General features: G+C 47.9%; 1 protein-coding gene across 9 annotated transcripts in view; it reads left to right on the plus strand.

Annotated features, from left to right (window-relative positions):
- Dop1b (DOP1 leucine zipper like protein B) overlaps positions 1-25025 on the plus strand; it is a 106779-nt gene extending 81754 nt beyond the window's left edge. For 3 of the 9 annotated variants that reach the window (XM_036203367.1, XM_036203370.1, XM_036203368.1), the window contains 11 exons: positions 2847-2991; positions 14844-14926; positions 15434-15543; positions 15646-15792; positions 17239-17300; positions 18718-18846; positions 20885-21021; positions 21555-21610; positions 22189-22347; positions 23709-23838; positions 24519-25025. In XM_036203367.1, the coding sequence (XP_036059260.1) occupies positions 2847-2991; positions 14844-14926; positions 15434-15543; positions 15646-15792; positions 17239-17300; positions 18718-18846; positions 20885-21021; positions 21555-21610; positions 22189-22347; positions 23709-23838; positions 24519-24770 (1410 nt within the window). In that variant the 3' untranslated portion in view covers positions 24771-25025. Of the gene's footprint in view, positions 1-2846; positions 2992-14843; positions 14927-15433; positions 15544-15645; positions 15793-17238; positions 17301-18717; positions 18847-20884; positions 21022-21554; positions 21611-22188; positions 22348-23199; positions 23661-23708; positions 23839-24518 lie in introns of those variants that run through there. The other 6 variants (XM_036203369.1, XM_036203371.1, XM_036203372.1 and 3 more) reach the window with 5 other exon arrangements.
- The last annotated feature ends 469 nt before the right edge of the window (positions 25026-25494 follow it).

Raw genomic sequence — 25494 nt, forward strand, 5'->3', positions numbered from 1 at the left:
TCAAAACCTAAAAGCTTAACCAGCTCTAGTTCCTGGTCCTCACACCTTATATACCTCTCTGCTTCCTGCCATCACTTCCTGAGATTAAAGGCTCTTGTTACCATGCCTGGCTGTTTCCAGGTTGGCTTTAAACTCACAGAGATCCAGATGGATCTCTGCCTCCCAAGTGATAGGATTAAAGGTGTGTGTGCCACCATTTTCTGGCCTCTATGTCTATCTAGTGGCTGTTTTGTTCTCTGACCCCAGATAAGTTTATTAGGGTGCACAATATTTTGGGGAACATGATATCACCACAGGAGCAATTGAATGACATGGCCCCGGAACACAGGTTTAGGTTACCCCAAATCCCATGTTCCAATTCAGAAGCAGTGTCATGAAGGTTTTACAGATTTACAGAACAAAGAAAGTCATAAATGAAAACAACTTTAAAATACATGGGTGGGTACCAGAGAGGCAGGTACAAGGAGATGGAGGAGCTATTCTATAGACCCAGGACGCTGTCTGATGACACCCTTAGCTCCTGGATTGGTGGAAGCCAGTGTTCTGCTGAGCTAATAGCTCCTAAGAGGTCTTTATTTATCATCACAAGCTGTTAGTTCAGATACAGAGTTGGGCAAGGAATGGCCATTCCAGAAGCTAAAACTAGCCCAAGATAAAGGAAAATTCCAGTGTCTCCACAGAACTGAAAGTCCCATCAGTCCATCAGTCTCTGCAGACACAGACTCCTCCCTGGAGTTCTGTTCATGGCAGACACAGCTTCTCTTCAGGAACTTTCACTCACGAGAGAACTGGAACTCCAGGTCATAGGTCATTTTGGCCCAACATGAGTAAACACAGTTTATGTACCATCCCTGACATCCTTGTTTGAGATATCTTTAGCATAACATGTATTGTCTCTTCAGGCGATTCTGGTTTCAACAGTGGTGTTGAAATTTCCTGTCAGCAGGAAAGGCAAGCCAGGTGAGGACCCCGGTGCCTCCCTTTCACCAAACTTCTGTGTCTGAGTAGAGGTGAGAGATCTTCGCTGTGGGTTTCAGACGCCACTGATGATGGCTGAACTTCTGGACAAGTAGAAACTAGTGTTCCTCTAAGTTCACGTTCCCTGACATCCATAAAGATACTGGATCAGACAGCCATGGCAAAATGGCTGTCGAGGGAAGTGTAAACAACCCAAGAGCCAGCAGCCATGGGTCTGCATCGTCCCAGCCGTCCACTGTCAGGGTTTGCATCAGTCCTGAGGAATCTGGATCTTCACGTCACACTAGGGTTGTTACATTCTCAGATGTCAGAGAACACTGATATTCTTCTTTGGTGACACGTGGTGATAGTGGTCGGAACCTGTTCAGGCATCCTGTGAATCTAGCTACTGACCAGACTCTTCTTTTTTGACAAGGTCTCATGGATCCCAGCCTAGCCTTGAACTCTCTGTAGCTGAGGAAGACCTTAAACTCATGATCCTCCTGCCTCCACCTCTCTAGTGCTAGGATTGCTGGTGTGTGCCATATCTCGCTTTGTGCAGTGCTGGGGATCAAAACCAGGGCACTTCATGCCATCCTCTAACAACTGGGTTACACCAGTTGTAATGCAGACATTGTGTGTGTGTATCTCCTTTTTAAATAATTTATTAGGGTAGTTTTTTGCTTGTTTTTTGTGTCTGTGTGTGTCTGTGTGTATGGTGTATGCACATGTGTGTTCCACCATGTACACACATGCTAAGGCCAAAGAAGGACATTGGCTGTCTTCCTCAGCTGCTCTCTGCCTTACTCCCTTAAGACAGAGCCTCTCACTGAGCCTGGAGTTAGACTGGCCTCCAGCAAGGCCAGCAGTGCTGGGGTCACAGGCATGCTTTCAACCATGCCCAGCCCTCCATGTTGGTACTGGAGATTCGAACTCAGGTCCTCATGTTTGCACCATGCTCTTGCCTAGAACCTGACCAGACTCTCGTCTGACAGTGCTCCTAATTGTAAATGGCTGCTCACTTCATCCCAGTCTAGCCAACTTTATTTACTTAATTTTGTTTCTTATATTCTTGAAAGCTGTATTTCTCATGCAAATAACAAACCTAGAGCCATTTATCTGAAGAACAGCGTTGTTTGAGATAGAGTCTCCCTGTGTAGCACCAGCCAAATGCTCCTCTCTGCCTACCGAGTGTTGAGATTTCAGGCATGCGCTACTGCACACAGCGTGATTTAGAAAGATCTTGACTGGCTTTATTGTGGTTCTAGAATAAGGCAATACTTCATCCCATGAACTAGAGAGTAAGTGTCCCAGCGTACCAAGCAGAGAACGCTGGTTCTGCCGACAGAGAAAGACCCAGGAAAACAAAACTGAAGGCTAAAATGGCCCCAGAGGCTCTCCCTGTCAGGAGCGCAAGGGGAGACCCGATAGGAGCAGAATGCAGTTGGTCCATGTTGCTTTGCTTCCGCGTGAGGATTAAGGCAGAGGGGGGGTCACCACCATGCCAGTGAGGAGGGTTTCAGCGTGAGTGACTCCATGTCCCCTTTTGGCCGAGCGTGGTAGGGCTGTTGCAGCAGCTTAGTAAAGGTGCAGCTACAGCTTTCCTATCAGTCCTGCTGACTTTGAGCTCTGTTTCTTATGTCTGCCGGCTGGGAGAGAACAGCAGCCATTAGCCCCAGGCGCTGAGTGAAGACTTGGAGTGTGGCCAGTCAGAATCACACTGTTTTATTTGGTATCTTTTAGGTAGAGAGTCTTTTATTAAGTCTAATAATTGAAAAAGTCTAACGTTGCCTCAGTGGTTCCCGATGGTAGCCTGTATCCTGTTTTTACTGGACGTTAGCTTTCCTTCTTCTTAACTAAATCCCATTTTGCTTCTGTTGGCTCTCCAGGAAATCACGCAGAAAATCCTGGAAGCAGTAGGGACCATTGCTGGCTCCTCCTTGGAACAAACCAGCTGGCTGAGCAGAAACCTGGAGGTGAGAGCCCAGCCTCAGGTCTCTCTGGAAGAGTCTGATGCTGAAGACGATGTTCACGGTATGTGGAGGAGGGTTCGGAAGAAATGCTTGCCTCAGCCAGGGGCCCGAGTTCTGGTTTTTTGAGAAAAAGGTGTTCTTTGGCCTTTCATTGACCTGTGCAGTTCTTTGTCAGAGAGACCTGGGGTCTGAGGACCTGAAAAAATGGGGCAGACTACAGTGTAACGCTGTAGACAATTGTACTTCAGTTTCAGTGTGCTTTATACATGAATGAAACAAAGAAAGCGATGATCAAGGAAGGTTCTTGGCTAGAGAAAAACATGTAAATAAATGCCAGGAAGCACATGCCAAATACGGGCAGAGCCGTCCTTTCCCAGAACTTTCTCAGGACAGATCAGTTAAACACAGTTGCCTGGCACGCTCTGTAGATTACATCTGGGAGAGCAGGAAAGCGAGGCAGAAGGCCATATCCAGATTCAGGGTGCCCTGAGGACAGCACCCAGCACACCCTTTCATCAGATTGGGTTCTATAGCTGTGATCTGACAGCCAACAAGAGTAAACATGTCTTGTAAACTGGATGTAAATGTTTGTTGTGAGAGGCACGAAATCATGTCCAAGAACAATCCAGGGAACAAAATGCACCTGAGATAAACACCCTCCGCCTTTCCTGGAGCCTCTCTCACGGTTCCCCAAGGCGTTGTTCACCATGGGTCATTCTTTTGACCTCCTCCCAACAGTGTTCGGTCTTCTTCGTGTGCACAAAGGGAAGTACACAGGATCTGTGGGAATGGGAGTGAGGTTAATTGCCTGACTACAGTTACCTCACAGTTTTGACATACATTGAAACATCAGGTTGTAATCGCCAATGTGCGCCATTTGTACCCATCAGCTATCATTGGCACTGGAAAATGAAAACCCACTTTAAGCACATAAACAAGCACACTGCCTTCTTAACCTGTTCATGGGTCCAGGCTCTCACCCCATCCATGCCCCGAATCCATGCCCTTGTGGGCCAAGTGACTGCACCTGTTCATGCCTGTTTTATGTGAGTGTGTGTGTGTGTGTATACACATATATATTTATGCATATATATAATTGAAAATAATTTTTTCAGATAGTACATTCTGATCATGGTTTCCCTTCCCTCAACTCCTCCCAGATTCTCCCCACCCCAGCCAACTCCATGGTCTCTGTCTCTGTCTCTCTCTCTGTCTCTCTCTCTCTCTCTCTTTAGAAAACAAACAGGCAAACAAACAAGAAAGCAGAATGAAAAAGAAAAAGCATAAGAAACACACACAAGCATATACGGATCCACAAAAACCATAAAAACAAAAGTTGTAGTAAACAATAATATACAAGCAAGGGTCAGGAAAAAACAAAAGCTCAGGCAAAGCCATATGAGACAGCACTACTGTTGAGTGCACTTTGTGCTGACCACCTGCTCATGGGTGTGGGCCTCCCTTAAGTGCGGTTAATATACCCAGGGAGACTCCACTGGAGAAAACTAGCTTTCCCTTGGTGAGCTGATGTCAATTGGAGAAGCTTCTGGTGAGGGGTGGGAATTGTGTCCACTTCCTCCTCTCACAACTGAGACTGTCTGGCTTGGGCCTGTGTAGGCCCTGTGCTGCCACAGTCTGTGTGACTTTATATGTGTGTCACTCTGTTGTGTCTGGGAGACACCACTTCCTTGGAGTCATCCATCCATCCCCTCTGGCCTCTCCACCCCTGCCTCCTCTTGGGCACTGAGCCCTGAGCCCTGCGTGGCGGGGTTTGGTTGAGATATCACCATTTAGGACTGAGTGCTCCAAAGTCACACTGTCCTGTTGTGGGTCTCCTCCTTGGCTCCCTTCCCCAGCCATGGCTGAGCAAGGCACTTATAGGAGTCCAGTGTGGCCCCTGGGGATCCCAGCGAGAAAGTCTGATAATCTCTGGGATGCCACGGACACAGGCTGCCATAGTCAACTTCTGAACCTAGATGGGAGTCTCCAGAGTAACATCCAATTATACAAGCTAATTATACAAGATCCTGGTGATAGAAACAGAGAACATGTGGTTTGCCTTTGTAGGGGGCGGAGGTGTGTGGAAAGAACACCCAGCAATCAGCCAGCATGTGTGATCCCAGCTCATTCCTAGGCTTCCATGGCCTTGTGCACGCTTGATGTTGGCCAAAGGCTGAGACGTGCTGGGGCTGCTGCTGTAACCAGTGCTTCCCAGGGCAGAAGTCAAGAGCCCCAAGGAAAATAAATGCTGTTGGAGCCACAGTGTGGGTTGCCCTTGCAGATCTTAGGGCATGGCCCCCTATGGTTGAGGGACAGGGAGATGTCTGTCCCTGAGTTGTATTGTGTGGCTGGTCTTTCCAGGCAGGTGTGCTAGTCCATTTTCTGTTGCCAGTAGCTGTTCCAAGGAAGGGAGTTTGATTTGGGCTTGTGGTTCTGGGGGCACAGCCTATGGGGTCACATTTGGTGGCATCCTCCCTGCTGGTACAGTTCTGAAGTAAGTTGATGTCACCCTATGACCTGATGTAGCCCTAGTCACACCAGAAGGCCTCACCTCAGGATACCATAGTTGGCTTACTTCTTCATCCTCTGAACACCTCATAGCTGGGGATTCAGTTGAACACATAAAGCCCTGAGGGACACTCAAATCACCCCCAAGCCTCAGCACTGAGAAACTGCTTGGGGTGTGCAGGTTGGTGTTCTGCAGAGGTGGGCACAGGGAGCTGAGGACGTAGAAGTGAGTCTTGGTGTATGAGAAACCAAAACACAAACGAAAACCTCACAGGTGAGAAGTTCTGCTCAGTAGCAGGTTCCGGGCACATCCAAGCCCAGTGCTTAAGTGGAGTCAAGTCTGCAGACTCTGGGTGGCTCTTTCTGAATCACAGGCTGACTCAGGGCGGGACTGAAAGGCCTGGAGCCTGTGGCCAGAGAGATTGGCCAGAAGTTAGGAGTGCTTTCTGCACCTGCAGAGGGCCTATATTTTGTTCCCAGCATCCCTGTCTGGCTGCTCACAACTGCCTGTAACTCCAGTGCCAGGGGATCTGATGCCCTCTTCTGACCAACTCCGCACCACACTCACATGCACAAATTCTCATTAGCGACACACTTATCCATGTAATTAAAAACAAAAATAAAAATCTTTTGTTTGAAGGGAGTGGAGCCACTTGGTATGTCTTGCCACCCAAATAGGAATTCTCAGAACGAGGAGGGACAGACCTGGCCGCTCAGCCCATTAGTCCTATCCAGCTGCTGGATAGCTGAGAAATAGTAATGCTTTGTCCCTAGTGATAGTGCTGTAACTGGGTGGCTCTGCTAGTGTGTGGTGGTGGAGGTGGAGGTGGTGGTGGAAGTGGTGGTAGTGGTGGTGGTGGTGACGACGGTGGTGACGACGGTGGTGACGGTGGTGACGTGGTCTGGTGGTGGTGTGGGTGTGGCAAGAGGTCGACCTCAGTCTTCTTCAGAAGTGGTCCCCTGCCTTATTTTTTGAGACAGGTATTCTCCCTGGAGCCTGAACTTGCTGATTGGACAAGTTGGCAGGCCCCTGGGCTTCGGAGAGCCACCTGTCTCTGCCTCCCCAGCACTGTGGCCACACGAGCCAGACGCGGTGCCCAGCTTTTCTCACCACGGTTCTGGGAGTCCAACTGGGCCTCACGGCTGCACAAGCGCTTGCTGGCTGAGCTCTCATCCAGCCCCTCCCCTGCTGCTGCCAGCCAACAGCCATGCTTTCCCAGCCGGTGCTGGGGTTAGGACTGTGGTGGTGGGGAAAGAGCGCCCCACCCCCACCCCGACCATGCACCCCTGCTTTGCCGTGGCTGTTTCTTTGGGTGCCCGACTGCTGTCCAGGCACTCCGCTCCACCTGATGGCAGTACTGTGACCCACTCCCAGCTTCTCCACAAGCCTTACTCAGCGAAGTCCACAGCAGCACTCAGCACTTCGGCTTCGGGCTGCATCTGTTGCTGTGGTGACAGGCAGATGCCGGGGTCGTGTTGTCCATAGGAAGCTCTCTGCAGTGAGGCGCCCCTCCACCTGACGTGTTTGTGCTGCTATGGGTGTGCAGGTGCTCAGGGGCACCCTTGCATTAAGTTGAGACACCCGTACTGGAGGACAAGTGTCGTTTGTCTGTCTGTCTGTTATGTGTAGCTGGAAGGTTTCTCTGGTCCCATAGCTGCGTATAAAATAATCATTCAGAGGCTTAATATTACCAATTGTATGGTCTATGGCAGGCTGTCTTTCTAGTTAGCTCTTATAACTTAACCCATTTCTATAAGTTAAGTTGCCACGTGTCCACGGCATTACCAGTCTGCTGGCATCTTGTTCCTTGGGCGGCAGCTGGCATTCCCCCCTCCTCTCCTTTCTTCTCTCTGTATCTCTGCTTAGATTTCCCACTTGCCTCTAAGCTGCCTTGCCATAGGACAATGTAGCTTTATTTATCAACCAATCAGAGCAACACATACTCACAGCATACAGAAAGATATCCCACAGCAGTTATGTGTTGTAGGTTTTGTCTGCACGTGTGTCTGTGCACCACATGTATGCCAAGTGCCCACAGAAGCAAGAGAGTGTTGGATCCCCTAGAGCTGTAGTTACAGATGGTTGTGAGCTGCTGTGTGGGTGCTGGGAATTGACGGCTCCTCTGCTACAGCAGCCAGTGCTCTAACCACTGAGCTGTCTCTCCAGCCCCAGTTGATACAGTCTAGGGGTCTTGATAGGGGTTGTCTTCTTTACCAGTTAAAGGGTATAAAGCAAGAAAAATCTGAAGTACAACAGGCAGCAGCAGCAGAGAGCTCTCAAGTACACCAGAGAGAATCAGCTGTTGAAGGTGGCAGGGGGGGACATGCACACAGCAAAGAGAATCAGCTGTTGAAGGTGTCTGGGGGGGACATGCACACAGCAGAGAGAATCAGCTGTTGAAGGTGGCGGGGGGGGGGGGACATGCACACAGCAGAGAGAATCAGCTGTTGAAGGTGGCAGGGGGGGACATGCACACAGCAGAGAGAATCAGCTGTTGAAGGTGGCAGGGGGGGGAACTTGGACACAGCAAAGAGAATCAGCTGTTGAAGGTGTCTGGGGGGGACATGCACACAGCAGAGAGAATCAGCTGTTGAAGGTGGCGGGGGGGACATGCACACAGCAGAGAGAATCAGCTGTTGAAGGTGGCAGGGGGGGACATGCACACAGCAGAGAGAATCAGCTGTTGAAGGTGGCAGGGGGGGAACTTGGACACAGCAAAGAGAATCAGCTGTTGAAGGTGTCTGGGGGGGACATGCACACAGCAGAGAGAATCAGCTGTTGAAGGCGTCTGGGGGGGACACGCACACAGCAGAGAGAAAACCTCGCACAGCAGAGGGGGGCTTGGAAAGCTGAAGGACAAGCCTCATCTGAGGGTTTAAAAACCTCTGAAGAGCTTTCCTCCCTTGCACTAGGCCTGGTCGGTTTGAAGACAGACGGCTGGTTGATTGGTCCGCAGCTGTTGTGTGGACTGCCTAGTCCATCAGCAAGCAGCCTGCTGGTGGGAGACAGAAGCTGCCAGGCTTTTGTTTTAATCAGGAGGGTGAGGAAGAAGCCAGCCATCTTGGAAATTCACCACCTTTATTCCTAGCCATGGCCCCTCTCCCTATCATTCTGCCCACCAGGGAGTCTGCCTAACTCCTAGTCTCTCAAAGCGAGGAACAGTGTCTTGATGGAATTGTTCAGAAATGAGATAGAGACTGAAGGCTGTCGCTTGGCATAGAGCCCTGGCCCCATTAGTCAGAGCAGTCATGCGACCATACTCCATCATCAGGAACCTCCACTTTGACTTGTCACGGCTGGGTACATTGTGCAAGAGCAGAAACCAGTAGTCCCGTCAAAAGAATTTCAGAGTGGTTTGCACACACACAAAAAAAAGTGCTGACTGGCAGCTAAGCTAGTTGAGAGAAGTGATCTAAGCTCAGGACCAGCGAGGTTTGCCATTGATCTGGAGGTGAGATGTCTGAAAATGCAGTCAAGGACAGTTGCGATTTCTGGCTTGGAGAAGAATGGGAGAGGCCAGTTAGCATTACACGTGAGATGTCAGGAGAAGAGAAAATGACCCTCAAGGGTGAGCAAGAAGTCACCAGCTGAGAAAACAGCCCGCACAGTAATAGATTCTGGGGGGAGTAACTGAAGTAGGGTGGTAGAGCAGGGATCCGAAGGATGACGTCTGGAAACCTGTCTGGCCAGGGTCAGGATGGTGGGGGGGGGGGCAGCATTGGGTGGGGCCAGCAGAGAAGAGGCAGGGGAGAGGTAGGAGGACTGATGCTCAGGACCCCTCAAAGCTGGGTCTCAGGATCTCGCCAGTTAGCAGTAAGGACTCTAGAATGTTGTGGCTTGCTGCTGGCTTCTTGATGGCTTCCAGCTGCTCACTTGCTTGCTTGTTTTGTTTTTGATTTAGGGACTTTGTTGCTGTTGAGGCAGACTCTCACACAATCCAGCCTAGCCTCACATATTGGTGAAATTATTTAGGCCACTCCACGTAGTTAAAAGGGAGGTTTATTTTGTGGGGTAACTTACAATGAAGGGGTAGGTTGCAGGGTCTGGCAAAGGTATAGTGCAGTCCGGCGGTGTTCTCTGGAGAATTCTGCTCCGGCTCCCTCCAGCGTCCCGCGTCCCGGAACCAAGCGTACCTCCCCTTCCGATCCTTCTCCGCCCTGCCTTGTGGGTGCGACCATTACCGAAGCCTCAATTGGGGGTTGGAACTTCCAGGCCAATGCTGGGATGGCTATCCACTACATCTCCCCCTTTTGTCTAAATAAGAAAGTTCTAACCTAATACAAGACTATACACAAAGAGATGGTTATCAAATATTGTCCAGGAGTAATGAGGGATAATGACTTAGATAAGTTGGAATTATAATAAGTGCAAACAATATCAAGCAAAAAACACATAGTAAAATCCAGGGAAGTCTAGAGCGTGGGTAGGTGGCATGTTACAAAGATCATTCCAAAAGGTGTCCTATTCTAAAGAACCTGAGTCTAATACATAATATATTCTATCTAAGATATTATATATGTATATATACTAAGTTGTAACTATAACTGCTAATCTCCAACCTCATCAAAGACCTGAGAAGGAATATAATAATACCTGAGAAATGGAAGAGGGACGCAAGCAACTTTCGGGAGTCTCGCAAGAGTAGACAGAGACAGCTAGCAGCCTGGACAGTCATCTAATGTTTCTCAGCGTCCTTGGTGCATTCAAATTGGCTACATGCCTAGAGTATCTGACAGACCATTTTCAGAAGCAGGAATTCTGAAAGACCATCTTACCCTGTCTTGGCAAAGTATAGTGGTTGCTTTCCTTGTGTCCCACTTGTCCAGAAAGGAGAGCATTTGTACTGTTAGCAGTTGAGGCAAGGGCAGTTCTTTGCCCAGTAGGCCATTTTGTGCCAAGAAGACAAACTTCCAAATGGGAAATGTCTTAGAAGCCCAACATTCTCTCGGGATCAAATTGGTGCTGCCAGGAGCAATTGTGTCTCACGTCAACAGAATTCTAAGTTATTTAAATGCCATATTCTCTAGGTCCATGAAGTGTTTGAGGATTACCTGTCCATCTGACCTATGTATTTATAAATCTGGATAACCTAACTAACATAATTATAGAGATGACAAGCATAGGTGACAATAACTCTATAAGTCTTATCTACCTAAACAACCTAAGGACTAAGGCTTCATGTAAACAAGGCAAACAGTTTGTAAGCAAATGTACAGTAAAAGGACAATGACTTTAAATTGTGACAATACACAAAATATCTTTAACAGAGGTAGGAATGTATAGTGCAATATGCAATATGATAATAATCCTAAATATATATAAGTATACAGAATATCTTAAACAGAAGTAGAACATACATACAGTATGACAGACATAAATTCACATTTGTATCAATATACAAATATTTCAAATAAGAGTAAAAATATGTGTACAATATAACAAACATAGTTCTGTATTTGTATCAATATACAAATTATCTTAAATAGGAATATAAAGGGTTTATATTTGTATCAACATATAAGAATTCATAACAGTGCAAAGGCTGTTATATTACTAAATTTGTTTACTAATGTATATGGTAGTCTACCATAATATCTTATACCTATCCATTCCATTTCTTCTTTTCCTTTTTTTTTTTTTAAACATATTTTCTTTCCTTAAGGAGAGTACTGAGTTTAACAGTTTCTTCCACCCCAACCCTAGAACCATTATCCATAACCCTGAGAAATATGAAACCTTAGGGATAAGGGGCGTCGTTTTCTTAGAATTGCTTCCTGTTGTTTAGGGGGCGATGGTATCTCTGGGTATTGTGAGAAAGCTCAGATAGTTAAATCTCAGTTAGACTAACTGTAGATTCTGCAGCAACTCTCAGAGTAATGGGTAAGATTGTCTGAAATTCTGGCAAGAAGTGTAGTATGATGATGATTACCATGGCATCATTCTGGATCGGGTAGAGTTGTTGTTGTTGGGGCCCCATCTTCCTTCTGGAGACTTCAGAGATTGATACTGGAAAAAAACTTATTTTTTATCAGAATGGAAGGTTTAGATTTAAAGATGTCATGACATGTAAGAAAGGATTCCAAGAAATCAAGAATAAGCATGGAGAGAATTAGAATCTTGAAGATAATGGTCCCTTATAATTGGTTTCCTTCTGTCTCACACCAGAGGGCTCTTCTGATATGGGACTGAAGAATCTCTCAACCTTTTCTTTTATCAATATGCTTGGGTTTAGAGAAGGAGTGAGCCAATTCCATCTCCAAAGCCAGCTTGGTTTATAGTTAAATTGGAAACACAACTATTCTAGATTGATAGAGATATAGATGTTAGACAGTGATATCTTACCCTGTGTACATTGGTACCAATAGATTCTTTCTTTCTGAACTCCCAGTCCATCTGCCTCCACTCTCTTCGTGTTGGGATGACAGGCAGGCAGTACTATCATCACCTTGGTTTCGTTTCTTTCTTTTCTTTTCTTTTTTTTTTTTTTTTACAGTTCTGGTTGAGTCCCAGGCCTCACACATGCTGGGCAAGCATCTACCCAGGAGCAGTTGCCCAACCTAGTTTAGCCTTGCTGTTTAACAACCTGTTCTCATGGCAACTAATCCAGTCCCTCATAAAACGCATTTATCCATCTTTATAAAATTTAAATGTTTTCATTTTTTGAGAATTTCGTATCGGAGTACTGCATTTACATCATATCCATCCCTCCCTCTCCTTCCCCCTCTCCAGCTACACCCCCTTACTCCTTCTCAAGCTCACAACACCTTCTTCTATAATTACTGTTTTATGAACACCCTACTTGGTTGTTGGTCCTATGTGTATGTGTTTGGAGCTGAGCACTTGCGACTGGATAACCTAGCTGATGGCTTGTCCCTGGAGAAGATTGATTCTCTGTGGGGACCAGCTCCCACTTTTTTCCCCAGGTATTCTTGAGGAGCGAGGGATAAGAGATCTAGATAGAAAAATAGATGGGAGAGAGACAGATAGAAATGTAGGATAGAGATGGGCAGTGGTAACGCACGCCTTTAATCCCAGCACTCGGGAGGCAGAAGCAGGTGGATCTCTGTGAGTTTGAGGCCAGCCTGGGCTACAGAGTGAGTTCCAGGAAAGGCGCAAAGCTACACAGAGAAACTCTGTCTCAAAAAACCAAAACAAAAAAAAACAAAAAAAAAAAAAGCAGCATAGTCTTGGGAGGGCCTGGATCAAAACCCACCAGCCCCTTCTGTTTCTTCTAAAGGGCTGTTTATAGGAATGCCAAGGAGTAGAGAAAAAGACCTCCCCCTAGCACAGCCAAGTGCTGATCCTTCCAAACACCTGGTAACCACACTCTCGGTCAGTCCAGCCCCTTATGGAGCCCTGCTGGGTAAAGCGAGCTCAGATCTCACTAGGAAGCCTTTGTGGGCTCCCCCAATTCTCCCTCTCTATGCCATTGATTGCCTGTAGGTCTTCATCTAGGGGCAGGGCCTTGAGGAACCCCCCCCCCCATTATCATGTCCACAGTGTGTTGGTGCAGGTTTATTCAGGCAGTCATATTGTCGAGGTTCTATGGGTGACCCTCCCTCCTACATCTCTCAGCCACTACCAAGCCGCAGGTGTCTGGTCCTCTGGCTCTTAAGTCTTTCCACCTCCTCTTCTGCCTCGTTCATTGAGCCTTAGGTGTAGCAGTTCCATTATAGATGTAGTGGCTGGGACCGTGCCCCCCATGGACACTTCTTTGTATTTTGACCAGTTTTGACTTTCTGTAGTAGCCTTCATTAAGGAGCCACCACAGAGGGTAGAAATGGTGTGAGTACAGTACTCATACATAAAATTCTCAAAAAAGATTTTTAATGCATAATCTATCGTTAAGGTTGGCAAGTAGATTGTATAAGGGAGGGGGGATGTTAGTCAGGACATTTTATTTTATTCAAGTAGGAAGGGTACATTCAAAAGAGCTACTGTACAGCAAGGTGACTACTTAAGAACAATGTATAAAATGAGCAGGGAGGTCTCCTGTGCTGAGTACATGAGACACATCAGTTCAACTCTGAGTCACTAATACCGCTTTAAAAGCACTTCCCCTGGAGTCACTGAAGCAAGAGTGAATCCAGATTTGAATACTGCTTCATGCTCCCTGTGTCTTCTGTCCGGTGTCTGTCTGAATGTGTGCTTGCCCGAATGCTGTCCTGTGACTCCATCCCTGGGTCTGAGTGTGCCTATGTCTGGCTGTTGTGTGATTGTGTGTCTGTTTAACAGAGGACTTTGCTTTGTATTTATTGAACAGCACAGAAAACATCAGGTAGGGGAAGGAATGGGGTACGTCAGAGACATCTTTAACTGAGTTTTATGAGGGATTGAGTCACTGGCTGCAACCAACACCAACTGCCCCAGATAACAAGCGGCATTGTTTATCAACCAAAATTGATACATGGATATTCATTTTAGAAGGCCTCTTTTAACTTCGTTCGGTATTAGTCTGCTTTCAGCAAATTCAGGTTGGAATTTCACTGACTGCATAGTAGTTCCAGAGGGGACAAATCATCATCACACCAATGCTCAGTGGGCTTGGCCAGCATTTCCGCTTCCTGGGTGGGCTCTTCTGAGGGAGAGAGAAGCAGGAGAGTACAGGACACTTGCTAGATGGGTATGGAGATGAAGAAGTGCGTCCCAGAGCAGCTCCCAAACAGGGAGGACAACCCACAGGGGCAGAGGCTGTGTGGAAGCTCAAGAGAAGGTCACGTGTGCTCAGAACTGGGCACCGGGGCTTGTCAGTTCTGGGACAAGGACATCAGTAGACTGGGAGCAAAGCCCGTGTTGCACCATGGACTCTGGGCATCGAGACCACAGTGCTGGCTGGTCACCCAAAAGGACTTGGAGATAGTGAGCTGGTGCTGGTGTATTTGATCCAAATGCCTACATTCTTTGTCCTGATGAGGTTGTATGACTTCACACAAGCTAGAGTTATCTAGGAAGAGGAACCTCATTGAGAAAATGCCTCTATCAGATTGCCTGTAGACAAGTCTGTAGGACACATTCTTAATTAGTGACTGATGTAGGAGGGCCCAGAATAATGGGGCCGTGCCATCCCTGGCCTGTGGCCTTAAACTGGAGAAGAAGCGGGCTGGGCAAGCCAGTGGGCATCACTCCTCTGTAGTCTCTGCTTCAGGTCCTGCCTCTAGGCTCCTGCCCTGACTTCCTTCCCTGGAGGATAACAACTGTAAGCTGAAGTGACCTTTTCCTCCCCAGCTTGCTTTTGGTTGTGATCCTTGTCACAGAAATAAATAGAAACCTGACTTAGACATTCTGCGTGGGTGAACTGGAATGTGATGCAAACCCTGAAGTTGGTTTCTGCAGTCAGAGTGAAAGTACCTGAGGAAGGAAGTATGGACTGGGCCTCGGAGCTAAACAAATGCTCTTTCCCTCAGCAGATGCGGCTGAGGCTTCGGCAATGGTATCCGCTTCCGCCCCCTCCGTGTACAGCGTGCAAGCGCTCTCTCTCTTGGCAGAGGTAAATACGGGCCTGACTTGGGGTCCCTTGTGGAAACGCTTGCCCTCTTCAGTCATTTTGAAGGCATGTATTCATTCTGGATGCCAGAACTCCTCTACATGAGTTCTGAAGACCAGACCTGAGTCAGTCAGCTTTCTGTACCTGCCACAAAAAAATACCTGAGAAACTCATTTTAAAGGAAGGGAAGGTCTGTTTGGCTCAAGATGGTAGAGGCTTCAGTCCGGTCGGTTGGCCGTGTTGCTCTGGGCTGTGGTGAGGCACAGCCTCATGGTGGGAGTGTGTGGAGGCGCATAGCTTCCTGGTTTTCAGGAAGCGAGGGCATGGTGCCAGTGACCTCTCTCCTGCCCCTAGACCTCACCTCTTAAAGTCTCTGCCTCTCTCAGTGGTGCCGTAGGCTGGCAACCAAGTCTTTAACACATGGGGGGACATTCTAGATCAAATTAGAAGAGACATCGGGTTGTAGTGTGGCGCTCTTGTTTACCACTCCAGACGGCCTCGTTCTTTTAGGTTCTGGCTTCCCTCCTGGACATGGTGTATCGAAGTGACGAGAAAGAGAAAGCAGTACCACTGATCTCCCGTTTGCTCTACTACGTGTTTCCCTACCTGCGCAATCACAGGTGACGGCATCGTCCCGCCCACATACAGAGAGGTGTCCTTTGAGAAATGAATCCAGTGGTGTTCCTGGACAGTCGTTGACCCTGGCCCTCCTCTTCCCTTAGTGCATACAACGCTCCCAGCTTCCGAGCCGGCGCCCAGCTGCTGAGCTCCCTGAGCGGTTATGCCTATACTAAACGGGCGTGGAAGAAGGAAGTGCTGGAACTGTATCTGGACCCCACTTTCTTTCAGATGGATACTTCCTGCCTTCAGTAAGAAATGCTCTTCCCATAAACATGTGCTCTGACCAGGCAGTGGTGGCGCGTGGCTTTAATCCCAGCATTAGGGAGGCAGAGGCAGGCTCTGAGTTCGGGCCAGCCAGGGCTACACAGAGAAACCCTGTCTGAAAAAACATGTGCTCTGTGTCTTCAGTGCTTGGGTTTGCATGATTCGCATTGCTGAAATGAAAGCAGACCGACAGTGTCCCCTCCTAGGACGTCCCTGTCATGGGTGCTCACGTTCCTCCTATGTTTGCTGAAAAGATGTTAAATCCTTCAAAATCCTGAGGAGGCTTTTCATCCAAAGAAACACTACACTAGATTGAGAGAGCCTGTCATTCGTAAGGAGCATGGTGGGAGGCTCTGGGGGTGCCTGGTCTGTCCCTGTTCATCTTAGTCATGAGATAGTAGAGCCCATGGTGTCCCTGGCAAGATTTCTGCCTTGCTTCCTGGCCCATGCACTCCAAGTTCTGTGTGTGTGTGTGTGTGTGTGTGTGTGTGTGTGTGTGTGTGTGTGTACCTGTGTACGTACACTTCTATGTTGCAAGATATTTGATTACACTGTGTGAAGATATGTCACTGTGATTGGTTTAATGAAAAGCTGAACAGCCAGCAGCTAGGCAGGAGAGGTGTAGGCAGGACTTCTGGACAGAGAGCTCTGGGAAGAAGAGGGTAGAGTCGCCAGCCAAGTGGAGAGGAAGCAGATTGGGGAGGACAGAGTAAAGGTAACTGAGCCACATAAAAGAACATAGATTAAACGATGTGGGTTAAGTCTCCAAGTTGTGGTTTTGGTTTGGTTTTTTTTTTGTTCTTTTTGTTTTTTGTTTTTTGTTTTGTTTTGTTTTGTTTTTTTTTTGCTTTTGTGAACTGGTGACCCAAAGAAAAATCTATCTACATTTCTGGGTGAGTGTGGTTACATGTGCTAGAGGTTCACTTCAGGTGTCTTCCTCAGTCATTCTCCACCATTTTTTTTCTTCGAGAGACAGGGTTTCTCTGTGTAGTTTTGGAGCCTGCCCTGGATCTCCCTCTGTAGACCAGGCTGGCCTCGAACTCACAGAGATCCGCCTGCCTCTGCCTCCCGAGTGCTGGGATTAAAGGTGTGCGACGCCACCACCAGCCGGTGCACCTTATTTATTTTAGACAGGGTCTCTCACTGAACCTTGAACAGGGCTAGCAGCTGATAAACCCCAGTGGCCCCCCTACAGCCCACAATGCTGGGGTTGCTGCTGTGGATGTCCAGGCCTGGCTTTTCTGTAGCTGCTGAGGTCTGAGCCTGGGTCCCAGGCCTCACAGTGTGTGCTATTGCTGACCGAGGCCCCTCTCCAGCTCTGCAGAGCAGTTTTAATAGCTCTTTAAAAGGCATGTTATTTTCTTGATGCTTTTAATCAAATTGTCATTTAATTGCATATTTAACTAATTTTGCTTCTTTTTCATATCCAGCTGGAAGTCCATTATAGACCATCTTCTGACTCATGAGAAAACAATGTTTAAGGATTTAATGAGTAAGTTTCAAATTAATTGTCACACTTCAGGGCTGGTCCCCTCATAATCAGCTTTTGCCATGTCAAACTTTTTTTGAGACAGGTGGGGGTGGACCCTCTATGTAACCCTAGCTGTTCTGGAACTTGGTTCTTAACTCAAAGAGGTCTGTGTAGCTCTGCCTCCCCAGTGCTGGGATTAAAGCGTGCACCACCGTGCCCCTTCACAAAAGCTTCTGTGGTGCTGAGTGACAGCTGATGGGGTGTGTAGATTTGGAGAGGACTAAGTGAGTCTCCCAGTCTGTTGGCAGGCCTTGAGTGCCTGTGTTTCACAGTTTCCAGCAGAGATGCTGCTGAAGGCTTGGGCCACAGCCTGACACCTGTCGTAGAAGATCTGAAGTCAGCCTAGTTTAGAAGGCAGATCTCTGATTTCTCAGGCAGGTCTCTCTTGGTATCCCTGGCTGGCTTCATGCTCTCAGTCCTCCTTCCTCGGCCTCCAAATGCCGACGTGACAGGCCAGCACTGCCATACCCACCCCAGGCCTCTCCTGATTCCCTGACATAGTGTGTCATGAATTGTTTGTTTTTTTCCAAGGTCCAGCCTTTAGACAAAAGCCCCCATTCCCTCAGGGGCTTGAAGAAAGTTCCTGCTGCTACAAAGAGAGCCCTTCTCCTCCCCTCTGGCAAGAGGGACATGTGCTCTTCCACTAACTGGGGCTGTGGTGCTTACTAACTCGTCAGGGTCGATGCTAGCCCCTAGGATCCCTCAGTCAGTCATTCTCCCCACCCGCCCTCTCACCCGGAAGTCTTTCCCCACTCCTTCTTGCTGTCCCAGGAGACAGGCTTGGCAGTTTGGAATAAACGTTTGCCTTTCACCCTCAGAACAACCATTTTGGTTTCTTTACTGGGGGTAGGGTTAGGTTTGGTGGTATTATCATTTGGGTTTGGGCATTTTGTTTTGTTGAGAAAGGGTCTAGATCTGTGGCCTAGAGAACTATCCTGGAACTCATCATTATGTAGTCCAGGCTGGCTTCAAACTTCTTTTTGTTTATTTTTTAGTTTTTTTGTGACAGGGTGTCTCTTTGTAACAGCCTTAGCTATCCTGGACTAGCTCTGTAGACCAGGCTGGCCTCGAACTCACAGAGATCCACCTGCCTCTGCCTCCGGAGGGCTGGGACTAAAGGCGTGCGCCACCACTCCAACTCTAGCCACAAACTCTTGGCAATCCTCCTGTTTCAGCCTCTCAGGTGATAAGATTATAGATACGAACCGCCATTTGTAGCTGAGGTAGGCAGTGCTTTGTGTTTTGTTTTGTTTCAAATGTGTGCAGGACTGATTTCTATATGTTCTCAAAGGAGATCCAGACTTTTTGAAGGGAGGAAGGGAGCTTCACAGATTGAATGATTGTCTCCCATGAGTTGACTGTGATGTGTTTATTGCAGACATGCAGAGCAGTTCCTTAAAGCTTTTCTCCAGTTTTGAGCAGAAGGCCATGCTGCTGAAGCGCCAGGCTTTTGCTGTCTTCAGTGGCGAGCTTGACCAGTACCACCTGTACCTTCCTCTGATACAAGGTAAGCCACCCGCCTTCGGCTGCTCCAAGCTGTGCAGCAGAAGACCCAGAGCTGGGTATTTCACGGTGAACAAAAGTGTCTCTGCTCACAGTCCTGGAGCTGGAGAGTCTAGGCCTTCTTACCACATGCGTCCTGAGATCAAGCACAAAAGGGACAAGCTTGTCCTTTCACATGGCTGCTGAACCCACTCACATGGGCCTCATTACCATAAAGCCTCCACCTTTGTGGGGAGGGGTGCTGCACCCCAATCCTTCCAGTCTGACGCCTCCTCCTCTTCCCTATCTCCCATGACATGTAGGTGAGGCCCAAAGGGCTAAAGAATTGCAAGGGTGTGTAGGAGCCAGGCTTTGCTTAGGCATCAGTAACCATCCAACTGTAGGTTCCTATTTAGGAAACAGAATGGCTCCTATATTGTATCACCCTGGTGGGGCTAGATATAATGAGTCTGCATATATATGCCTGCATTATTCAGTAAGCAATAGTCATTGTATTGTCCCAAAAAGCAAATAAAAGTACACAGCAGCCTTTCTCAAGCAGGGGTGAGCAGAGTTCCAGCAAACAGCTCTGAGAAGTCATTCATTCTACTGAAGGGGAATGAGAACCAGGCAGTGTGATGGTGTGAACCTCATATATCATCACATACATACCCACACATGTGCACCATATGTGTAAAGTTACAGTTACAATGTGGCAGCTAGAGAGAGGGCTTGGCACCTAAGAGAACAGTCTGCTCTTATACGGAACCGAGCTCAACTCCCAGCACTTAAGTGAGGAGCTGACACCTGCCTATATAACCCCAGCTCCAAAGGGTATCGGCACCCTCTTTCTGGCCTCTTTGGACACCTACACTCATGTGAATATACACACATACACAGCGTTAAAATTAATAAAAAATCTTTTCTCAAAGGAGTGAGAAATGAGAGATGGGGGCCATGCAATGAGAGGGTGTTGAGGGCAGGCAGAGGAATGAGCCTCTTTGGAATAAACCCCCTGAACAAATTCCCAAAACAAAGGAAAAAGCAGACTTTTATAAGTTCTTGTGGGGGCTGATGGGAAGTTTCGTATCATGTGATTTAATTTAACATAGTATACATGACAGGGGTGTGGAGGAGCCATGTTCTAGTTAGAGCCGTAAGGCGGAGGCTGCTGCTAGGCAGCTCACATCTGTCCAAGAGAGAGTTTCAGGGATCACCCAGTCTCTCCTGGCTGTGGTGTGCAGCCTCTTCATGAGGGACCACTGTCCTAACGGGGCAGGCCTGGGCTCTCGTGCTGAAGGATATCCTTGTGCATAGTGCACATAGGGCAGAGCTGACCACACACCTGGCTCAGAGTGACAGCGTTGCTATAGTGACGGGGAAATGGGAAGGCGTGCGGTCCAGGCTACAGTGCTGCAGACGCACCTGCCACATGAGGGTGAGGTGAGGTGCATGGCGTGAGGACCCTAGCCAACAACTGTGATCAGATGGTGATTATCATGAGGGTCGATGGAACAGACGCGCGTGGTGGCTAAGGCAGGCTCGCTGTGTTAGAGGATAACCCGGGCTATGTAACAGGACCCTGTTGGGTGTTTGTGGCACAAACACATACTTTTTGCCTCCCCATCTATCTCAGGAGTCTCATATAGTCCAGGCTGGCCTCAAACTCTCTATGGATGACAGGTGTGAGCTACCACGCCCAGTTTATGTAGTGCTAAGGAGAAAACCACGGGCTCCATGCATACTAGGCAAGCCTGAACCAACTAAGCTACATCCTCCACCTGCCCCGCTTTTGTTTTTTTTCTTCTTCACAGACAGGGAGTAGAGGTCACTCTATAACCCTGACTAGCATAGAACTCATTACATAGAGCAGACTGGCTTTGCACTGTGCCTCTGCCCAGGAGTACAGGTGTGTGCCTGCATGTCCCGATAGGATTCCTCTCTTATACTGGGGTGTCATCACAATATCAAAGTGGTTACAGTTTTCTTCTTCTTTTTTAGCTAACAAGAAACCCCAACCTGCATGCATATTTGTGTGACTTCTCTACAATCTCTTTCCTCAGAGCGCCTGACAGACAACCTCAGAGTTGGACAGACATCCACAGTCGCTGCTCAGATGTTTCTTTTTTTCAGAGTTCTCCTGCTAAGAATATCTCCCCAGCATCTGACCTCACTGTGGCCAATCATGGTCTCTGAGCTGGTGAGTGCACCCGTGTCAGTCTTGGGCAAGATGGCGCTTTTAAAATGCTTTCTGTTGTCGTACAAGATACCACTCTGTGGGCACCTGACTTACCTGAAAGTTGTTTGTAATCATGTCGATAGCACATAGTTATCTCTCAGCTGAATAGAGAATGTTTTATTCTGTGACCTACGCACATTATGATATTATTTGCTAGTTTTCCGCTTGTTGGTTTGTGGTGATCCAGCCAAGGGCCTCCCTGCTCTCTAGGCTCTTCCTGGGCCCCATCTGCTAGGTTTTTGTTTTGGTTTGCTTTGGTTTGGAGACAGGGTTTCTCTGTGTAGCTCTGGCTGTCCTGGAACTCACTCTGTAGACCAGGCTGGCCCCAAACTTAGAGATCCAACCTGCCTCTGCCTTCCAAGTGCTGAGATTAAAGATTAAACCCAGGCCCTGCCTGCTGGTTTTTTATAGATTTTTTATAGTTTTTTATAGATCACATTAGGTAAATGTGATCTCTCTCACATAGTGACTTAAATATACATTTTCTTCTTAAGATCCAGACATTCATACAACTTGAAGAAGATCTAAAAGAGGAAGATGAGTCGTTGAGGTAAGCCATGGGAGCTCCGCACTGCATGCTGGGAGGAGACAGTGTAGGCTGTCACACCACCTACCGTCTTCTGGGAATACTTGTAATGGGGCTAGCTAGCGTGAAGACTTCACCCCCTCTCTATTCAAGATGTATTTATTTTGCGTATGCACATGTGTGCCTTTGTGTGTGTATATGCACCATGTCCATGAAACGTCTGAGAAGGCTGGTAGAGGGTGTCATATCCCCTGGAACTGGAGATAAAGGCAGTGGTGAGCTTCCTGGTGTGGGTGCTGGGAATTGAAGGGGGGTCCTCTGGAGGAGCAGCAAGGGCTCTTAAATGCTGAGCCAACTCTCTAGCTGCCTCCTGTTTTTCAGACAGGGTCTCATATATGGTCAGTTGTCTTCAAACTGGCTCTGTAACTGAAATTAACCTTGAGTGAGTGCTCCCGCACATACATCCCCAACAAGCATGCATCACTGAGCCCATATTCAGAAGATTTATTTCCAGGGAAATGTGTCTAAGGACTTTTCCCAAGTAAATGAAGAGCAGAAAATGTGGATAAATGTATAATGAACATTTCTTTTTTAATTTATAGAAACAGCAACAAAAACAGAATGAAAGTCCCAGTTGCCGATGGGAACGGGCCTTCGGGCGGGGCTGTGTCCTCCAGTGATCTCATCATGTACCTCTCTGCTTGCAAATTCCTGGACACGGCGCTCTCTTTCCCACCTGACAAGATGCCATTGTTTCAGATGTAAGTCAGATGGGACCACACACCCTTTGAAGTCTGGTTTTCCCTGCCATGCAGCACTTCACTTTCCTTTCATGTGCAGTGAGTGTGTGAGAAGCCACAGCACCCCAGCAGCTCGTGAGCCCACTACAGCCCAGGTTTCAGATTTCCGCCAAACAGCTGTGGTTTCATGACTTGGCTCACAGTCAGGCTTGCAAATGTGGCTCTGTGACAGATGAGTATTTTTATGTCTGCTGAGGTGGCTTTTGCTACTGAATGCTTCCGAAACGGGTCACGGGTGCTGACCCTCCCTGCATTTGTATAGCGCGAGTTGTCTTTTGCAGTTAGGTGTGGAGGTTCTATTTGGAGCGCGGCCTCTCCGGGTCACTTGGCCTCTTTGGCACGCATTTCCCACAGGCTTAATACAGCTGTTCCTGCTTTGAGTTTCATGCCCGCCCTCAAAGGCTACTGCTCTCTAGCTTGCCCCCACGAAGAGAGGAGTCATGGGTAAAAACACGTGTGCATCCTCTTCACTGGCGATTATCAAATGGAAGAAGCAGGCTGAAAAGGCCACACACAGTGTCATTCCATTTGTATGATATTCTAGAAAGTACACCACCCTAGGAACAAGGGAGAAGAGCAGTGGCTGCTGGGGGCACAGATGTGGGGTGGTGGGCACAGTGTTTCGGCAGTGGAACTACACTGGTCCCCAGCTGGTGGGGACCTCAAGGGAGCCTCACAGAAACCATAGTCTTGAGCAGTAGGTGCCTGTTAGTAGAGGCCAAGGCGTTGCCACCCTCTGCTCTGTGCGGTGTCTGTAGAGGGCTGTGCGTGGCCACATCGGATCTGAGGAAACTTCTCTGCTATTCCATTTAGCTGCAAGACTAAAACAAGAGGCCATGGAAAGAAGGGCATTCCCATGGACGCTGTGGACACTGGCATTATGTATGGTCTCCAAAGGCTGGAGACAGCCTGTGTGTCCATCAGTGACAGATGGACAGACAAATGTGGTCTCTCCATGTAATGAGACATCAGTCAGCAATAAAAAGCAAGGAGATGCTGGTGTCTGCTCCACCATGGCTGACACTTGAGAATAGGCCAGTGACAGAGGCTGTCCCCTGAGGAGCATGTCTGATTCCACTCCTGCAGGTAGGTTAGTGGGTTACCTAGGTCTTCGTCCTAGAGACTGGGCAATAATGGTGAGGGAAACAGGATTTCTTCTAGGGCTAATAGAACAGAAAGCAATTGTGTTAATTGCTATACAATGCAGTCTATGAAAGTATTAAGCCACTGAGTTGGGGGATGTAAATTATTTCACTCAAACTACTATAGACAGTTTGCATGAGCTCAGCTTCAGCATACCTGGCCTTGTTTGTGCCCTGCAGTTACAGATGGGCGTTTGTTCCAGAAGTGGACACTGAGCACCCTGCCTTCCTGTTAGAGCTAGAAGAGAATCACCAAGAATGCAGACCTCACACTGTCAGGATTCTAGAACTTCTAAAGTCAAAATACGGGGTAAGTGCTTTCCTTTTGAAAGACAGCATTCACAGGGCCGGAGATGTAGCTCAGTCGGAGAGTGCTTGCCTGGCATACACAGTGCCCTGGGTTCCAGCCGCGGCGCTATGTAAACTGGGTGGAGTGGTATATACCAGTAATCTTAGCACTTGAGAAGTAGACGTAGAAGGATCAGAAGTGGGAGGGTCATCTTCGGCACATAGTGAGTTCAAGACCAGCCTGGGCAATAAGAGACCCTGTCTCAAAAAAAAAAAAAAAAAAAAACAATTCCCAGCAGAGGCGGCCTGACTAAGCAGTGACAGAGTCCTCAGTGTCTCTCGACTTCTAAGGACTACGAAGCCATTCCTCTTCATTTTAAAGCTTGGGATGGTTATAAGTTCCACCCCTATTTTCTTGCGGGAAATAAAGCTTCCTGGGTGCCGGTGATGTAGAAGTTGATTTTCTTCCCGTGTTGCTCTGTGGTTTTGACTCTAAGAAAAGGAGGAGCCTGCTAGGAAGAATGGCAGGAGCCTGGCATTGGACTGGGCTTAGGCCGAAACCCCGACAGAAAGGATGAAAGATGAGAACGTGAGGCTCTGCCTCTATTATTAGCACTGGCCAGGAGCTGACAGCCTGCCGCAGGTGTGCACAGGCATCTCAGTGCTAGCCAAGGTCACTTCCCCGGCTCTGGGTCTCTGCAGGAAATTGGCAGCTCTGATGAGATCACCAGGGAGAGTGAGTTTCCCCTCCTGCGTCAACATTCCATATCCAGCGTCAGGCAATTGATGCCGTTCTTCAAGACGTTAAACTGTGCTTTCAAAACCCAAAGCCACCTGCCCTCTGATGCTCCGGGAACCTCTGTGCCGGAGTTTCCTGTCGCAGAGAGCCCAAGGGTCCTACAGCAGCTGGAGGAGTGTGTGGAGCATGACTTCCTGGAACATCCAGAGTGTTAGCACCCCAGGAGGGCTTCTTCATCCTTCTCTCTGTCCCTGATGAGGACGGGATAGTCTGAAGATGGGAGCTGGGGATTTGAATGAACTCCACCATAGCCCTGAAAGCCCATTCAGGTATTTTCTGTTCAGCAGCCGAACATGCCTCCCTTAAAAGCCTTGTAATATGTTTCAGTCTCAGTCTGTGTTTCCTCCTCACTTTATGTAATGGAAATAAAGTTAATATATAATCTACCCACACGTGATTGTCACGTGAAAGGCCTTGTTCTATGTTGTTTCTCTAAAACTTTCAGCAAGTTGTTAGGCTGGCAGGGTGCTCAGCAGGTGAAGTCCTCGGGACCAAGATGGATGACAAGAGAATGATTCCCCCCAAATTGTCCTATGACCTCCCTACATGTACACACAAGATAATAAACAAAGTGTAGTAGAAAGATTAAACAGAAGAGGGGCTGACAAGATGGTTTTGTAGGTACAGGAGCCTGTTGCTAAGCCTAGTGACCCAAGTTCAGTGTGGAAGGAAAGATGCAATTCCTGAAAAGTTGTCCTCTGACCTCCATATATCTCACACACACACACACACACACACACACACGTATACGCATATGCACACACACATAGACACTTAATTTAAAGGAGTTAAAGGGTGTTTGGGGTTTGTTGTTTTCTTAATGGTTATCAAAAGTGTAATTTTAACATTTCACACAATCACCTTTAAAGCACTTACTTT

This window comes from Onychomys torridus, chromosome 12 (genome assembly GCF_903995425.1).
Source record: "Onychomys torridus chromosome 12, mOncTor1.1, whole genome shotgun sequence".
Lineage (NCBI taxonomy): Eukaryota > Metazoa > Chordata > Mammalia > Rodentia > Cricetidae > Onychomys > Onychomys torridus.